The following is a 14,831-nucleotide window of genomic DNA, read 5'->3' on the forward strand; positions in this document are numbered from 1 at the left end:
ATGGCACAGGCTCAAAACATAAATAGGTTCCCAGCCTATGGATGTACTGTTGTGTGTTTCCTACAGAACATCTGGTTTCCCATTGTCTGACTCGGACTACCTCAGTTTCTAATGGTCTAGACCAGGAGTTGGCAAACTTTTTCTGTAAAAGAGCAGATAGTAATTATTTTTGGCTTTGTGGCGAGCCTGTCCCAATTACTCAACTTTGCCAATGTAGTCCAAAAGTAGCCATAGATAATAGGTATAAATGGGCTTGACTCTGTGCTAATAAAACTTTATTTACAAAAATAGGCAGCGAGCTGAATTTGGCCCGCCAGCTGTAGTTTGCTAACCCTGGGTCTAGGTAAATTCATAAAATTCATAGGTGGGTCGAATTATACAATTTAAAACTGGGAGGAATTTTGGGGACCACACTCTCACTTTATAGAGCAGAAGAGTGACATCAAGAGATGTCAAATGAGCTCCCCAAGTCATACAGCTAGGTACCCATAGTGGGCTATTAGGGTTCTTTGGTTGTTCTAGGGGAATATATTTATATCCTCTGGAGATGATGTTATTGAGGCTGGCAGTGAAGTGTTCTCCTGCTGGATACAATGGTCCAATTTGGCATTTCTGATTCTCATTAAGTATGTATTCATGGTCAAAGACTGCCTTTTCTTAGAAAATGTTTCAGATGTAGGAGGATCTGGAAATATAGTTTACCTTAAGAGAACTAAAGGCTACTTTTATTTATTTTTTAATTGAAGTATAGTTGATATACAATATCATAGAAGTTATAGATGTACAATATAGTGACTCACAATTTTCAAAGGTTATACTCTATTTACAGTTATTATAAAATATTGGCTATATTTCCTGTGTTGTATTCTTGTAGCATTTTTTTTTTTCTTTTTTTTGCGGTACGCGGGCCTCTCACTGTTGTGGCCTCTCCCGTTGCGGAGCACAGGCTCCGGACGTGCAGGCTCAGCAGCCATGGCTCACGGGCCCAGCCGCTCCGCGGCATGTGGGATCCTCCCGGACCGGGGCACGAACCTGCGTCCCCTGCATCGGCAGGCGGACTCTCAACCACTGCACCACCAGGGAAGCCCCTTGTAGCTTATTTTATACATAGTAGTTTGTATCTTTTAACCCCCTATCCCTATCTTGCCCCTCCCCACTGCCCTCTCCCCACTGGTAACCACTAGTTTGTTCTCTATATCTGTAAGTCTGCTTCTTTTTTGTTATATTCACTAGTTTGTTGTATTTTTTAGATTCCACATATGAGTGAAATCAAACAGTATTCGTCTTTCTCTGCCTGACATTTCATTTAGCACAATACATTCCAAGTCCATCCATGTTGTTGCAAATGGTAAAATTTCACATTTTTTTCTTAGCTGGGTAGTATTCCGTTGTATACATGTACCACATCTTCTTTATCCATTCATCGGTTGATGGATTCTTAGGTGGCTTCCATATCTTGGCAATTGTAAATAGTGTTGCTATGAACATTGGGGTGCATGTATCTTTTCTAATTAGTGTTTTCATATATATACCCAGGGGTGGAATTGCTGGGTCATATGATAGTTCTTTTTTTAGTTTTTAAGAAACTGCTATACTGTTTTCAACTAAAGGCTACTGTTAAATTCTTGGAACTCAGAAAACGAGATACTCCTTCCCCCTCTCCTACTCCCCTGGCTCTGAGATGGGAAGACATTTTATTTCTTGACAGACTATGCAAGTGACATTGACCCTCAGAGCCGAGTCCCTTGATAGACTGGTGTCTGTAAATGGAGGTCGTAATTGACCTCCCTTTGGTCGACGGGTGTTCCTGGTGGGGCCTGTCCCCCTGAAAACATTACCCTCTCACATTTGGACCAGACTTTCCTGAAAACAGCCCCTGCTCTCCATGCTCTGTTGGCAAGAGTCAGGAAATGCTTGAATTAGATGACCCTCAGAGCCCTTATGGGGAAGACTCTGTGTGTGTGTGTGTGTGTGTGTGTGTGTGTGTGTGTGTGTGTGTGTGTGTGTGTAGCTGGTGGGGGGAGGGAGGGAAAGGAGCAGCGGCTGATAACACAAGAATGCATCTGTGCTCAGAAAGCCACTATTACATTTGTGGCTTGTTTTTTTTTCCTAGGGCCCATTGAAGGTCTCTCATGAAAATAACTCACTCAAGTAACCCTCTAGAAGTCCAAAGCCTTGAGCGGAGACAGACACATAGCTGTCCCAGATTTCGTGTCTAGCACTTTTGACAGCAGACTCAGTATTGCCCTCTGTGAAAGGGAACTGGGCTCTGTGCTCTTTGACATCTTAGCCAAATGGCTTCAGGTGAGTAAGGCAGCAAAGTTGAGGTGAGAAGATAGGATATTTCACATTTGGACGAATTGCCTCTGAGGGTAACTTCATGCTTCATGGATAGAAAAGGAAACTATTCTACATACTTTAAAAGGGAGTCCAACAGCTGGAGTTTTGATCCACATGAGTGCCCCCCAAGATGCCTGGTGATGGGGTGGGGGGAACTGCAGTCTGAGAATCCAGCTGGGTTCCAGCTACTTGCTGAGCACCTCCTGTACCAGAGAGATCTCCACCCTAGGACTTCACAAATCTATGGGAGAAAAGTCTCTGTAATACATTGCAAGATTTCCTACCTGCTCCTTGATCCCAAGAAGGGATGCAGGCTGGGCATATAAACAGGTGACTAGAGCAGGCCTGGCTCTTGCAGAGGGAAAAGGCTCTTTCAAACATGGGCTGAAGAGGCAGGAAGTCCTGGATTGAGACCCCAGCTCTAACTTACCAGCTTTACCTCATTACGGGAGTTATATTGTTGGTAGATCTCAGACTTGGAGCACCCTGACTATAGCAGGACCACAGTAAATGTCGTTTTCCCTTTTCACCCTGTTGGTTCCCACACTTAGCAGCCCTCTTGTTCAACCTCCCACCCTGTCCCTGATACTCAGTGACAGGGAGGCCTCCACCTCATGGGGAAGCTGGTACTGAGCAGTTCTAGCTGCTACTTCATACGTGAGTCTATCGCCTATTCAGCCCACAACTGCTCTTCAAATTTTTGGGGTGGGAGGGGTGTGTGTCACGCTGTGCAGCATGAGGGATCTTAGTTCCCTGAGCAGGGATCGAACCTGAGACCCCTGCAGTGGAAGCGGGGGCCCTTAACCACTGGACAGACAGGGAAATCCTCGCTCTTCAAATTTCTTTTTTTTTTTTTTTTTTTTTTTGCGGTACGCGGGCCTCTCACTGTTGTGGCCTCTCCCGTGGCGGAGCACAGGCTCCGGACGCGCAGGCTCAGCGGCCATGGCTCACGGCCGCAGCCGCTCCGCGGCATGTGGGATCCTCCCGGACCGGGGCATGAACCCACGTCCCCTGCATCAGCAGGCGGACTCTCAACCACTGTGCCACCAGGGAAGTCCCCAAATATTTTTAATACTTCTTCTTCTGATTATAAAGATGATGCATACACATGGCAGAAAACTTGAAAAGCATAAAGAAATGGATACGAAAGAAAGATCACTGATAAATATAACATGCAGCGAGAAGCACTGCTAGTACTTCGGTGTATTTCTTCCTATTTGTGGAAGGAATCTGCATGTGTTTTACAAAATTCGTATTTCACTATAGGTTTTGTATCCCGCTCATTCTTTTCCCTGACATTGTGAACACTTCTCATAGCACTGAACAGTCTTCGAAGACATATTTTTAACGGTTGCCAAATTGTCTGTGGCATGGCTGTATCACGATGTGTGTGACCATTTCCTTACTGTTGGACACTTAGGTTGTTTCTAAATTTTCGATATTATAAATAACATGGCAGTAAACATCATTGTAGGAAAATCTTTGCCACGTTCTAAGTACTTCTTTGAGCTAAATTCCTAGCAATAGAAATCCTGGACCAAAGAGCATGAGGATTTTTAGGGGCCTTGGTATGGAAGGCCGTGCTGTTCTCCAAAAAGCGTGTCAATTTCTATAGACGGGGTGTGTTTCTCAGCATCCGCTGTCACACCCGGGTTGGAGCAAGTATTCTTCCATAAGACTCCGCGATATCAGAAGGTAGCTGTCAAATCTCCGGGATTCCTGGCTCTTCTAGGTTAAACAGCCCTTTCCTTAAAAATTCTTTCAAGGCTACTTTCTAAGCTCCTCACCATATCGTTCTACTGATTAGAGAATATTCTGGTTTGTGATTATAGTCTTAAAAATGGGCTACCTAGGGGCTTCCCTGGTGGCGCGGTGGTTGAGAGTCCGCCTGCCGATGCAGGGGACGCGCGTTCGTGCCCCGGTCCGGGAAGATCCCACATGCCGCGGAGCGGCTGGGCCCGTGAGCCATGGCTGCTGAGCCTGCGCGTCCGGAGCCTGTGCTCCGCAACGGGAGAGGCCGCAACAGTGAGAGGCCCGCATACCGCAAAAAAAAAAAAAAAAAAAAAAGGGCCTGAAAACAGAGCACAACACACCACATATGGCCTGACCCATTTCTACCTGCTGTATTTGGGCTCTTATACTTCTGTTAATGCAATCTAAGGTTGCATTTGTTTTCTGTTTTTCTTTCAGCCGGCTGTTGGCTCAGATAAGTTCGTGGCAAGCTGACAGTTTGCGGTCTCGATGATCTGATTACTGGGGTCTCTTCCGTTTGATTCTTGTTTAGCTGAGCTCTTGAGCCTAATCCAGGACTTGCATTTATCCGACTGGTGAGCGTTCAGTGCCCCAGCCTGTTTAAATTCCAATGCTGCCCACAGAAAGCAGGTCCTTCGTGCCTCAGCTGTGTTTCCAAAACACATTGCCCACTGGACTCCATCTAGGGCTTCTGCTGGCCCTGTTCCTATGCAGAGGTCAGGAGAAGGTCGTGGGCTTGTTGAGGTCTGGGCTGCCTGGCGCCATCCTGGCCGGCAGTCCACTTGCGAGCGTTCTCAAGGGTAACTGGGATCTTGGCTTGAAACAACTCTCATGAAGAGTGCAGCTGATCCCTCGGAGAAGGACTCTCGAGTGACGCTGGGTGATTCCACCAGCAGGGTGGGCCCTCCTTGGGGGCCACGGGACTCTGCAGGTGGGGCACCCACCTGGCTGGGCTTCTCTCGCCAGATCTAGAGGCAGGCCCTGAGACTTGGCCACGACTCTGGCTTTGCCTCTCGTTAGCCTCTTTCCCAGTACAAATAGAATATAATGCCTCAGGTTTATGGGCAGGCCTGGGGCCCAACTTGCCCTCCCATCCCAGCTCTGACCTGAACGCCCAGGGGCTTTGCACACCGATGTGTGGCTGGCCTGGTTCCGTTGCAGCCCTTCCCCATAACAGCCGCTGTTTGGCCACCCACCGGGTGTAGGCATGTGTATTGGAGCGTGGTCCAGGTGGGCCAGGGGCTCCCGGTGGGCTTGTCTCCTTAGCCCCTCAGACTCTTCATCTCATGGGAAGACCCATGGCTTAGGAGGCAAGGCCCTCGGAGTCAAAGGGCTTAGGTCAGGGGCCTTGGTTGTCCTGGGGTCGAAGGCGGTATTGCTCGTGGGTGAACGGCATTCAACCAGCTCTTCAGTCCCTGTAGATGTCTGTGCTTGTGTGTGTGGAGGGCACACCTGGGTAGATGGCTGGAAGGAGTAGTTGCACAAGTGTAGACAGAAAGCCCAAACGGGAAGGGGCTGAGTCCACGTCTAAGATGCTCTGCCGTACCGATAGCGGGGAAACTGCAAGACCATGGAAGGATGTTGAGATGGTGGGAAAGACGTTGGCCAGGGGTCAGGAAGCCTGAGCTCTCATTCTGGGACTTGGTCACCAAATGTTCTGACTGCAGCCCCAAGGCATTTTGGCTCACCAGAGTCTAGGCTCCCGGGTACAGAAGACCACGTCTCCACGTAGCTCCAGGTCTCCTGAAAGCAAATATTCTCCACGCACAGCACTCGGCATGACACCCAGGCCCTACGCTACTGTGCCGTCCACTTCTCAGTCCCTGGGGACAGCCTTTCTCTTTCATCTTTGGAGTCACCGGGCTTCCCCTCCCACCTACATTCAGTGTTTGGTTTCTATGAGTAGGGATAATGCAACTCTTAGTTAATTCAAATCACTTCCATTCCATCCCATTCAACTCTCTCCCGTCAACTACACGTCTGTCTTTTATTGCAATCATCATTTGCTGTTTGGAAGGAGATAAAACAGAAAATATAAACATATGTTAAAAATCAGCCCCTGTCTTATACTTTATATTTGCAAACTGCCTTCACATAAAGTATTTCATTACAGACTCAAGCAGCTGGCGTCATGAAATATGGTCTCGGACGTAGAATCCAATGAAAATCAAATGAAAAGAAATCCTGAGAGCAGAAGGGAGGAGAGAGCAGGTTCACCAGGCCTGCTGCCCCATTCCTGCTAGGCCTGGGCCATGACTGGGTGCCTGCCTGTGGCCACAGCTAGGTCATCTCTTTGGAAATATCTCCCCTTACTTCTTCAAAAATTCTCCTTTATTTTAAAATGTCTTCTTCCCATTTACGTACTTCTTGGAAATCAGATCTTAAAACCTCAGAGCTGGAAGAAGCTCTAGTCGTCATCACCTAGACCAGCAGTTCTCAGAGTGTGGTCCCTGGGTCAGCAGCACCTGTCCCATCTGGGAACTTGTTCGAAATACAGACTCAGGCCCCACCCCTACCTGTTGATGGGGTAGGGTCCGGCCATATGTGTTTTAACAAGCCCACTAGGTGATGACTCTGGTACCCACCCAAGTTTAAGACCACTGGTCCTGACCAATTTCCAAATTTCAAATGGAAGCCCTGTGGGCAGAAGGGCCACTTTCCTTGCCCCACACGCAGTCAGCTACGGAGCCCAAATGAGAAGCCGATTCCCAAACTCCATCCTGCACGTTGCCCTGCCGCCACGGGCCCTCTGTGGAGCTCTGGGCCGTCCCCTCCACAGAGCTGTCCCTGCAGCCTGCTTCCCACTCCACGTCTGTGTGAACAGAAGATGAGCCAGGCTGGTAACCAGTGCCCCCACGACATCAGACACCGGTGCTTCTTACCAGGCTCATGGCCCGCAACCTTACTGCCCTGGATGGCATGGGACGTTGAAAGCCACAACCTCTGAGGACACCCGATTTCTGAGAATCAGCGTATACATTCCCACCTGCTCCTGGGCCTCCTTTGATCTTTTCCCCTAGACTCCAGCGCTTCCCTCTGACCCAGCAGAGTCCCCCCAGTCTCCTCCCCAGGGCTCTGGGTCATCACTAGTATATTACCTTAGGTTATAGGAGCTGAGTAGGCCTCCCCCTCTTCAATCCCTGCCCAGACATGGAGTCCAAAAGATGGCAGAGCCGTGGGCAGCTTGATCCCGGACACCAGCATTCTTGAGGTGGTTTTGAAAACAATAAAAAATATTCCGCGTCAACACAGGGCATGAGTAAGGGGGTGTTTACTGAGCAGCTACGCTGTGCCAGGCTCCACGATAGGCCTTGCCTCTCCCGATCAGGGCTCTGGGTCACTGGGTCTGCAGGCCTACACTCAGGCCCACTTCTACTCCCATGATGCCCACATCCTCCACCTCTACCCTTTCCGTCCCCCTCCCTCTCGACTGCCCACAGCTGTGTCATGTGGTCTGTGGCTCATCCCTCATGGGATGTGGAGAGGTGCTCGTCGAGGAAGGCAAAGTCACCTGCCAGAAAGGAAGGCTGGGGTAGAATCAGGCACCCTGGGAGGCTGGAGAAGATTTGGGGCAACTCAGGTGAAGAACGTGCTCAAAATGGACACGAGACGATTAAAACTGCCCAACTGAGGAGGGAAACAGAAAAGGCATGATGGGGCATTTGGTGACGTGACATGACCCAGGGTTTGCAGACAGAGTCTATGGATTTTCGAGACGCAGGGGTTCCAGCAGGTCAGGGAGGATGGTGACGGGCCTGACCCTGAGGGCCCGGCTGGACAAGACTCAAGCCCAGAGGACTGGGTGATGGGTGGCCTAGAGTGGTCGGGGAGCCCAGTGAGGGTGCAGAGGCAGTGGGTGGTTGTCAGTGAGGCTGGGAGGAGGAAAGCACGGTGGCCAGAGTGAGGGAGCTCTCGGGGTAAGGCTGCTGCACAGACGTTACACCCCAGGGATGAGAGCTGGTCGGAAACGATAACTGTGGTAGCGACATTCATTGAACCCAGGTATCAAATTACCCTGTGATAAGCATTTGACATGTATTTTCTCATTTACCCCTCATGACAATTTTTCCAGGACCCGTAATGTGCCAGATACCACCCAAGGTCCTTCACATCCCCATTGCCATTTAGTCCACGTTACGACACCCCAGGTGACAGATGTGGAAAGTGAGGAACAGAAACGTTTTGTGACTTGCCAAGGGGCCACAGCCAGCAGAGAGCTGAGCTGGTCCTAGACTCCAGTTCTGTCCACTGAAAAGCCACAGCTCTTCTGAAAATATCTCCCCTGGCTCTTCTGCTCAGAGAAGCTAGTGAGAGTGACAGCTAGGACAGCCTAAGGCAGATGCCACATGGGCCCAAACTTTTGGTTCCTCCTGCAACCCGTGCAGGAGAAAGGAAGGAGGGAGCAAAGAGCTGGCACTTGTCCCAGAATGCATCAGGCAGAGCCCCTCCCCCTTCCCCTGCATCCCCATCACTCCAAGTGTGGCAGCGTAGAGAGCTCACACGATTGTGCTCAGAAGCTAGATGCTCCCAGATGAGCCTTTGGCATATCTCGGATAACCGCGTGTGCCACGCGGAACCCTCAGTGATGCCATGAGGACCAAAGGAAAGAGAGGCTGCTTGAGGGTGTGACTAACCCCATACAACCCCATATCCCCTCCCTCAATTCGAATGATGGTGGCTTGTATTTGTTCATCTGACAGGTGTCTATGGACCACCTGTCAAGCCATCAAATGAGTGCTGGGGCCAGAGCAATAAGTCAAAGGCGAATTCCCAGTGACATCACAACAATAGCTAAAGGGTGACGAATGCCACAGTTCCCTCAAGTCATTTGTAATCCTTGAGGTCACCCTGTCCTCTTCGTCCTAACACACTCCAGTCGCAGTTCCTGACCAATCGATACTGCCTTGATTCTTCAATTGAGCAGACTTTACCTGGGATCAACCATCCATAGATGGGGATGGTCTTTTTCTGTAGCTCAGGCCACCCTGAAATAGCCCTGGGGGCAAGCCTGGGGCCTCCCTGCCTTTCCTGCTGATACCCACTGACTTCGCGCTCCTTCTAGAAGAAACCTCACATCTGCCCCTTGTAATAAGACTTCCCATGACTTAAATGACCTCAGGTGTACAAACCTGGCAGCAGAAGAATAGTTAACTCTTGCACAAGTTGGGCTATTTGGGCAAATAGAGGAGAGAGACTTTCTCGGCAGGTGTGCTCTTACCTGGTCCCATGTAGTGATCTGGAGTGCGTGGACATTTTACCTAGCCATGAGGCTCCGTTGGTTCTTGGTGTGCACCTTCATTATCCTCTGATTTCCCAAGAAGATGTCCATTCTGGTCCCAGCTCCTCCACCATAAGGCACCTGGATCCCTTGCTGGAGTCCTGGGCAGAAACAGAGAAGAACTTGAGTTAGAAGATCTGCTGTGTACCGTCCGTGGGACCTCAAGCAAGGCACTTAACTTCTCGAGTCAGAGTTTACTCAACTGTGAAACGGGAATAAAAATATTCAGCCAGGCTGTGTTAGGGTCAAATTAGCATCACCACCAACCCTCTTACCCAAGTGAACGTTGGCCCTGGCCGAGGCAGCATTTATGTGCATTATCTCATTTAATCCTCACAATCCTGATACAGATGCTGGCAGTAATTTTACTTTTTTAAGCGAGGAAATGAATTGCAAAATGCTTAGATAACTTGCTCAAAGCCATGCAGCTAGATGTGATAGGGTAGGAATTTGAACCCAGGCTGGCTGACTTTAGGGACTGAACTCGTAAGCCTCTGTACCGCTTCCTAGGAAGCGGCCTTTTCCTGATTCCCAGTCACTGTTGAATCGTCTCATCTTTTTCTGTCTTCTGCTTTCCATTTGGCTGACTGGATTCAGTTAATACTTCTCTGGATTCAGAGAAGCAAGGTGGCATCTCTTCCGTGCACCTACTTTTTTTTTTTTAACATCTTTATTGGAGTATAATTGCTTTACAATAGTGTGTCAGTTTCTGCTTTATAACAAAGTGAATCAGCTATATGGATACGTACAACCCCATATCCCCTCCCTCTTGCGTCTCCCTCCCACTCTCCCTATCCCACCCCTCTAGATGGTCACAGAGCACCGAGCAGATCTCCCTGTGTACACCGACTCTGAGCAAACTGCTTTAAGCCTGGGACCACATTCAATATGGTGGATACCTGGCTCTTGAGTATCAAATAGCTGGTGAGGGTCACGACTGGGCCTGAGAACAGGAGACAGCGTCTCGTGGAATGAACTCAACTTGCGCACTTTCCCAGGGCATTGGGGAGGAAATGACAGTGACTTGTTGCTTGGGAAATGCCGATGCGTGGCTTGGTATCTTGGGAATGTGCTCTGGCGACCAGGGGATGTTTTTCCAGTCTCTCCTTCTCCTCCCCATTCCTAGGGTGGTACTTTGGACTCTTCACCGCTATTCCCAGGCACAAAAGAGAAATCTGATGCTGTTTTTTAATGCTCTTAGTGCTGGTTTAATAACCACAAACCTCTCGTTGTGTGTCAGTGTGTGCCTGATTCAGTGCGAGGTATTCCATGCTGTCTAATTTATCTGCAATTCTAAGAGGTTGCTATTACATGAGGAATCAGAGAGGTCAAGAAACGTCCCCAGAATCGTAGAGGTAGAAATGATGAAACCAGGATCCAGACACAGGGTCTGGACTCTTAATCATTAACTTACAGTATTATGACTCATCAGAGTCACCAGGGGCACGTCCCCACAGAGGAGGCGCCCTCCCGGGATGGGCCCTCTTGCTTTTTTGCACGGAGCTTTGTTCTGTGTAAGGTTCCATCGGTTGGTGTCTGGCCGGGGCCAAGTTATCTGGCCTCTGGTCTGCCCATGTGTAACGCCCACGGTCATTACCCGCAAGGACTCATCCCTCAGAGTCTCTGCGAGAATAAGTCAAAGGAAGGTGATGAAATACACTTGCAACTCAGCAGGCATTTATTCAGCTCCAACTATATCTGGGTGCTAAATACTAATGCAGGAAGTGACTCAGGCACAGATCCTGACCTCTAGAGAGTGTCGATTGGGGGGAACTAACAGTATGAACTCAGTAGCTCAGATCCAAGGCAGAGTATCCTGAACTCAAATAAAATACTTAGGAGAGGTGGAGGAGAAGATAATCCCAATATTGGGAAATATTTGGAGGACGCAGTCTGAGCCAGGGCTTTGAAGGGAGGATGATGAGATACTTCCAGATCATCAGGCTAAGAGGAGTGGGGACACGAGGCGTGAACGGGTGGTGTGTGTACAGGCACCATGAGTCTGTCTGTCTGTCTCTGGGCTGATAGGATAAAGTAGTGGCCAGTCTATGAAGGTTTTCAAGCCATGATGAAGACTTCAACATGTACATTCTAATAAATGAGAAGCTCTTGCTGACTTTGAACAGGGGAGTGACATGATACCATCTCTTTGGGGAAGACCCTTTTGGGGTTTCACTAGAGGCTGGGAGGTGGGTGATGGGAACACTGCAAAAATCTAGGCATGGGGTGACGAGGACCTGAGCGAGGGCAGTCTCAGAGGGGATGGAGAGGAGGTGAGGGGCACTGAAGACATTGGAAGAGGAGGTGTACAACGCTTGGGCAGGGAGGAGAAAGAAAGGGCCCTTTCTGACATAGTATAGTTACTCTCCACCCCTGCGGCTCACAGCTAGCTTCCCCCGTATGCTGGGAAGCGTACAGTCGTTGACACCTCGCTCAATTTTGCTGGCCTTCTAACTTTGCTCAGAGCCATAGAGCCTCTTCCTCCCTCTGCTTTCCACATACGGATGATTTTCCTTAGAATGACTGTCATAGTCATAACTATAACAATTATGGAGGCAATAATAAGATTCTGAATCGATCAAGAGCCTTTTTCCCGAGGATGCTAATTTGTGTGAGGTGGGGTGGAAGGAGTCCTACCAGAAATACGATCAGATCCAGTTTGGTGGAAAATAACCGTTAGCCTTGAGAGGATGTAGCCGTGAGGGAACTGTATGTGGGCTCTGCTCCTGAAAAAGAACTCACCTCCCACCGTAGTAAGGGTAAACTGTGCTCCTGCTGCCTGGAGAGCTTCCCCTGGGGGCACATTTGCTGGTCGTGATGGAGAAGGATGCCTTGTAGCACTTTGTCTTCCCTCCCCATCTCTGGGAAGCCTTCCCTGGGACCTCTGGTGTACAATAACCCCTCTGTTCCGACTACAGGCTCTCTTATTATTCGACCACACAGTTAGGTTCTAATAATAATAACACATAATATATCATAGCATTTTATGAATTACAAAGCCCGTTTGAATTCATGACTCCATTTAATTCTCACCACCACAGAAGCTAGTATTATTACGATCACTCCCACTTTACAAATGCATTTGTACAAACATGCACAGAGCGCCAGTCATGTGCTGAAACCGGACACTTACTTCAAGATTGAGTGACTGACAGAGACCTAACCAGGATTCAGACTCAGGTCTTCTTTCTCCAAGCCATGTTTTCTTTTCCCTTTCCACACTGCCCTCTTTATTTTTAACCGGGTAAACGACCAAGTTTTAGCACTTTATTGCTGCATGTTTCACATATTAATTTTCTGTACCCAAACACATGGCAAAAATTTGTAAAAAATAAAGGACCTTACAATTGCAATTTATTATTATTATTAAACAACATTTTGGAAGAATATTAATGTGCCCATTATAAAGACAGAACAATTAGGAACAATGTAAAGTTTTAGACTCCTTTACAATGGTTTGATGGCTGGTCTTCACTGCATGTAGGTTCTTCAGACAGGTGTGGAAGCTTGGAAAGCCAGGAAGGCCTAATGGCTGACGATTTCTCCAGGCTTTCTGCATATTCTCCGTGTAAGGTATTATAGAAGAACCTCAGTTGGCCAGGTATGTGCTGCCACCATGTGGTAGAATTTGATATCTTCTGGTCTCACTGCATCTGCACCTCCCACTAGGGGCCATGCATCCACTTAGCATGTTATTTGCTGATGGCCAGTTGCACCGTCACATACTCAATGTTGGGGATGTAGAAGTGAAAGAAAAGAAAGAATTGTTTTCTTATTGGGGCTTACATTCTGGGGTATGTGTTGGGGGTGGGAAATAAATAAATACAGAAAAAAACCCAAGATGACTTTAGTGTTAAGTGCTCTAAAATGGACCAAGACGATGCAATGCGGCGACAGCGAAGGAGAACGACTTCAGCCGGGGTGGGTGGTGGGGATCAGGGAAGGCCACTCCGAGGAGGGGACAGGGATGCCGAGAACTGTGTGACGAGCAGCAGTCAGGCCCGTGAGGGTGGTTCCCAGGCAGAGGGAGCAGAATGAAGGCCCGTGGGGCTGGATCACGGTGTGTGACACAGAGAGGGCTTTCAGGGGAGGGTGGAGAGGTGGGGAGAGGTCACATCACGCAGGGCCTTCCGGGCCATTCCTTGTGCAGTGGGAGACACAGGAAGGTTTTAAGAAAAGGCTGACATCATTTGCAAAGCCACGGGAGGCTTTGCGTGCTCCTGCCCGGACTATCCATTAAACTGAACAAGCAGCTACAAAGGCCATGCTCAGACCTTCCCCAGAAATTGTAAAGAGACCCATGCCGTATAGGTGTACATCTGGATCACGAGGGGAATCTTACAAAATACTGATGCCCAGGTACAACCCATGGGCAATTACATCAGAAGAGCTGCAGGTGTGGCCCAAGCCTGGGTATGTCCTCCAATCTTTTCCCGTGATGCTATGCACCACGAGAGTTCAGAACTACTGTGTGTTGGGGAAACTTGGCCTTGGCCGAAGGTGGTCAATGAGAGCCTGGCTGTTAAGGTGAGGGCTCAAGAGGGTCTGTGGGGTTTCTGAGACAGCTGACGACCACTCCCATGGCCTGTGAAAGGAGAAGGAGAAGAAAACAGGCTTCAGAGCCCTGGGTGTTTTTTTCTTTTTTAAAAAAATTGAAGTGTAATTGACATATAACATTATATTAGTTTCAGGTGTACAATGTAATGATTCAATATTTGTATATATTGTGAAACGGTCATCACGATAAGTCTAGTTAACATCTGTCACCGTAGTTTCAAAACATTTTTTTCTTACGATGAGGACTTTTAAGATCTACTCTCTCAGCAACGTTTAAATATGCAATACGATATTGTTAACGCTTATCACCGTACGTGCATTTCATCCCCATCACTTAGGTATTTCGTAACTGGAAGTCTGTACTTTTTTGACCCCCTTCACCCATTTCATCCCCCACCTCCGCCACAGCCTCTGGCAACCAGCAAACTGTTCTGTTTCTATGATCTTGTTGTTGTTTTTTTATTTCAAGATTCCACATGTAAGTGAGATCAGATGGTATTTGTCTGTCTCTATCTGACTTATTTGACTTAGCATAAAGCCTCCAAGTTCACCATGTTTTCACAAATGCAAGATTACCTTCTTGTTTATGAGCCCTGGGTATTGATGGGAAAGATTAGAGGCTAGTCTGGACTGGACTTGAAAAGTGACAAAGTGACGCACAATGACTGCATGATTGAACTAATTACAATGGAGGAAGGAGAGGCACAAAAAGGCCCAGATTGGAAGGGAGCCAGAGCAGAGGCCTGGGGACGGGTGGCCCTGGACAGGGTTGACAGTGGACTCCGGTGGCCCCTTGTACACTCATCCTGTCTTCACGCATCCCACTTCACCTTGTCTCCCAGATGCCTCTTCTCTCCCCAGAAGTCTCAGTCAGAGAAGCTGCTCACAGACCCAAGGCCAAGTT

General features: G+C 48.6%; 1 protein-coding gene across 2 annotated transcripts in view; it reads right to left on the reverse strand.

The window, feature by feature from the left end:
- Positions 1-12,392: 12,392 nt before the first annotated feature.
- Positions 12,393-14,831, reverse strand: part of RPIA (ribose 5-phosphate isomerase A) — a 162,888-nt gene continuing 160,449 nt past the window's right edge. For both annotated transcript variants that reach the window (XM_060309629.1, XM_060309627.1), the window contains one exon: positions 12,393-13,955. In XM_060309629.1, the coding sequence (XP_060165612.1) occupies positions 13,893-13,955 (63 nt within the window). In that variant the 3' untranslated portion in view covers positions 12,393-13,892. The remainder of the gene's footprint in view (positions 13,956-14,831) is intronic.

This window comes from Globicephala melas, chromosome 12 (genome assembly GCF_963455315.2).
Source record: "Globicephala melas chromosome 12, mGloMel1.2, whole genome shotgun sequence".
Lineage (NCBI taxonomy): Eukaryota > Metazoa > Chordata > Mammalia > Artiodactyla > Delphinidae > Globicephala > Globicephala melas.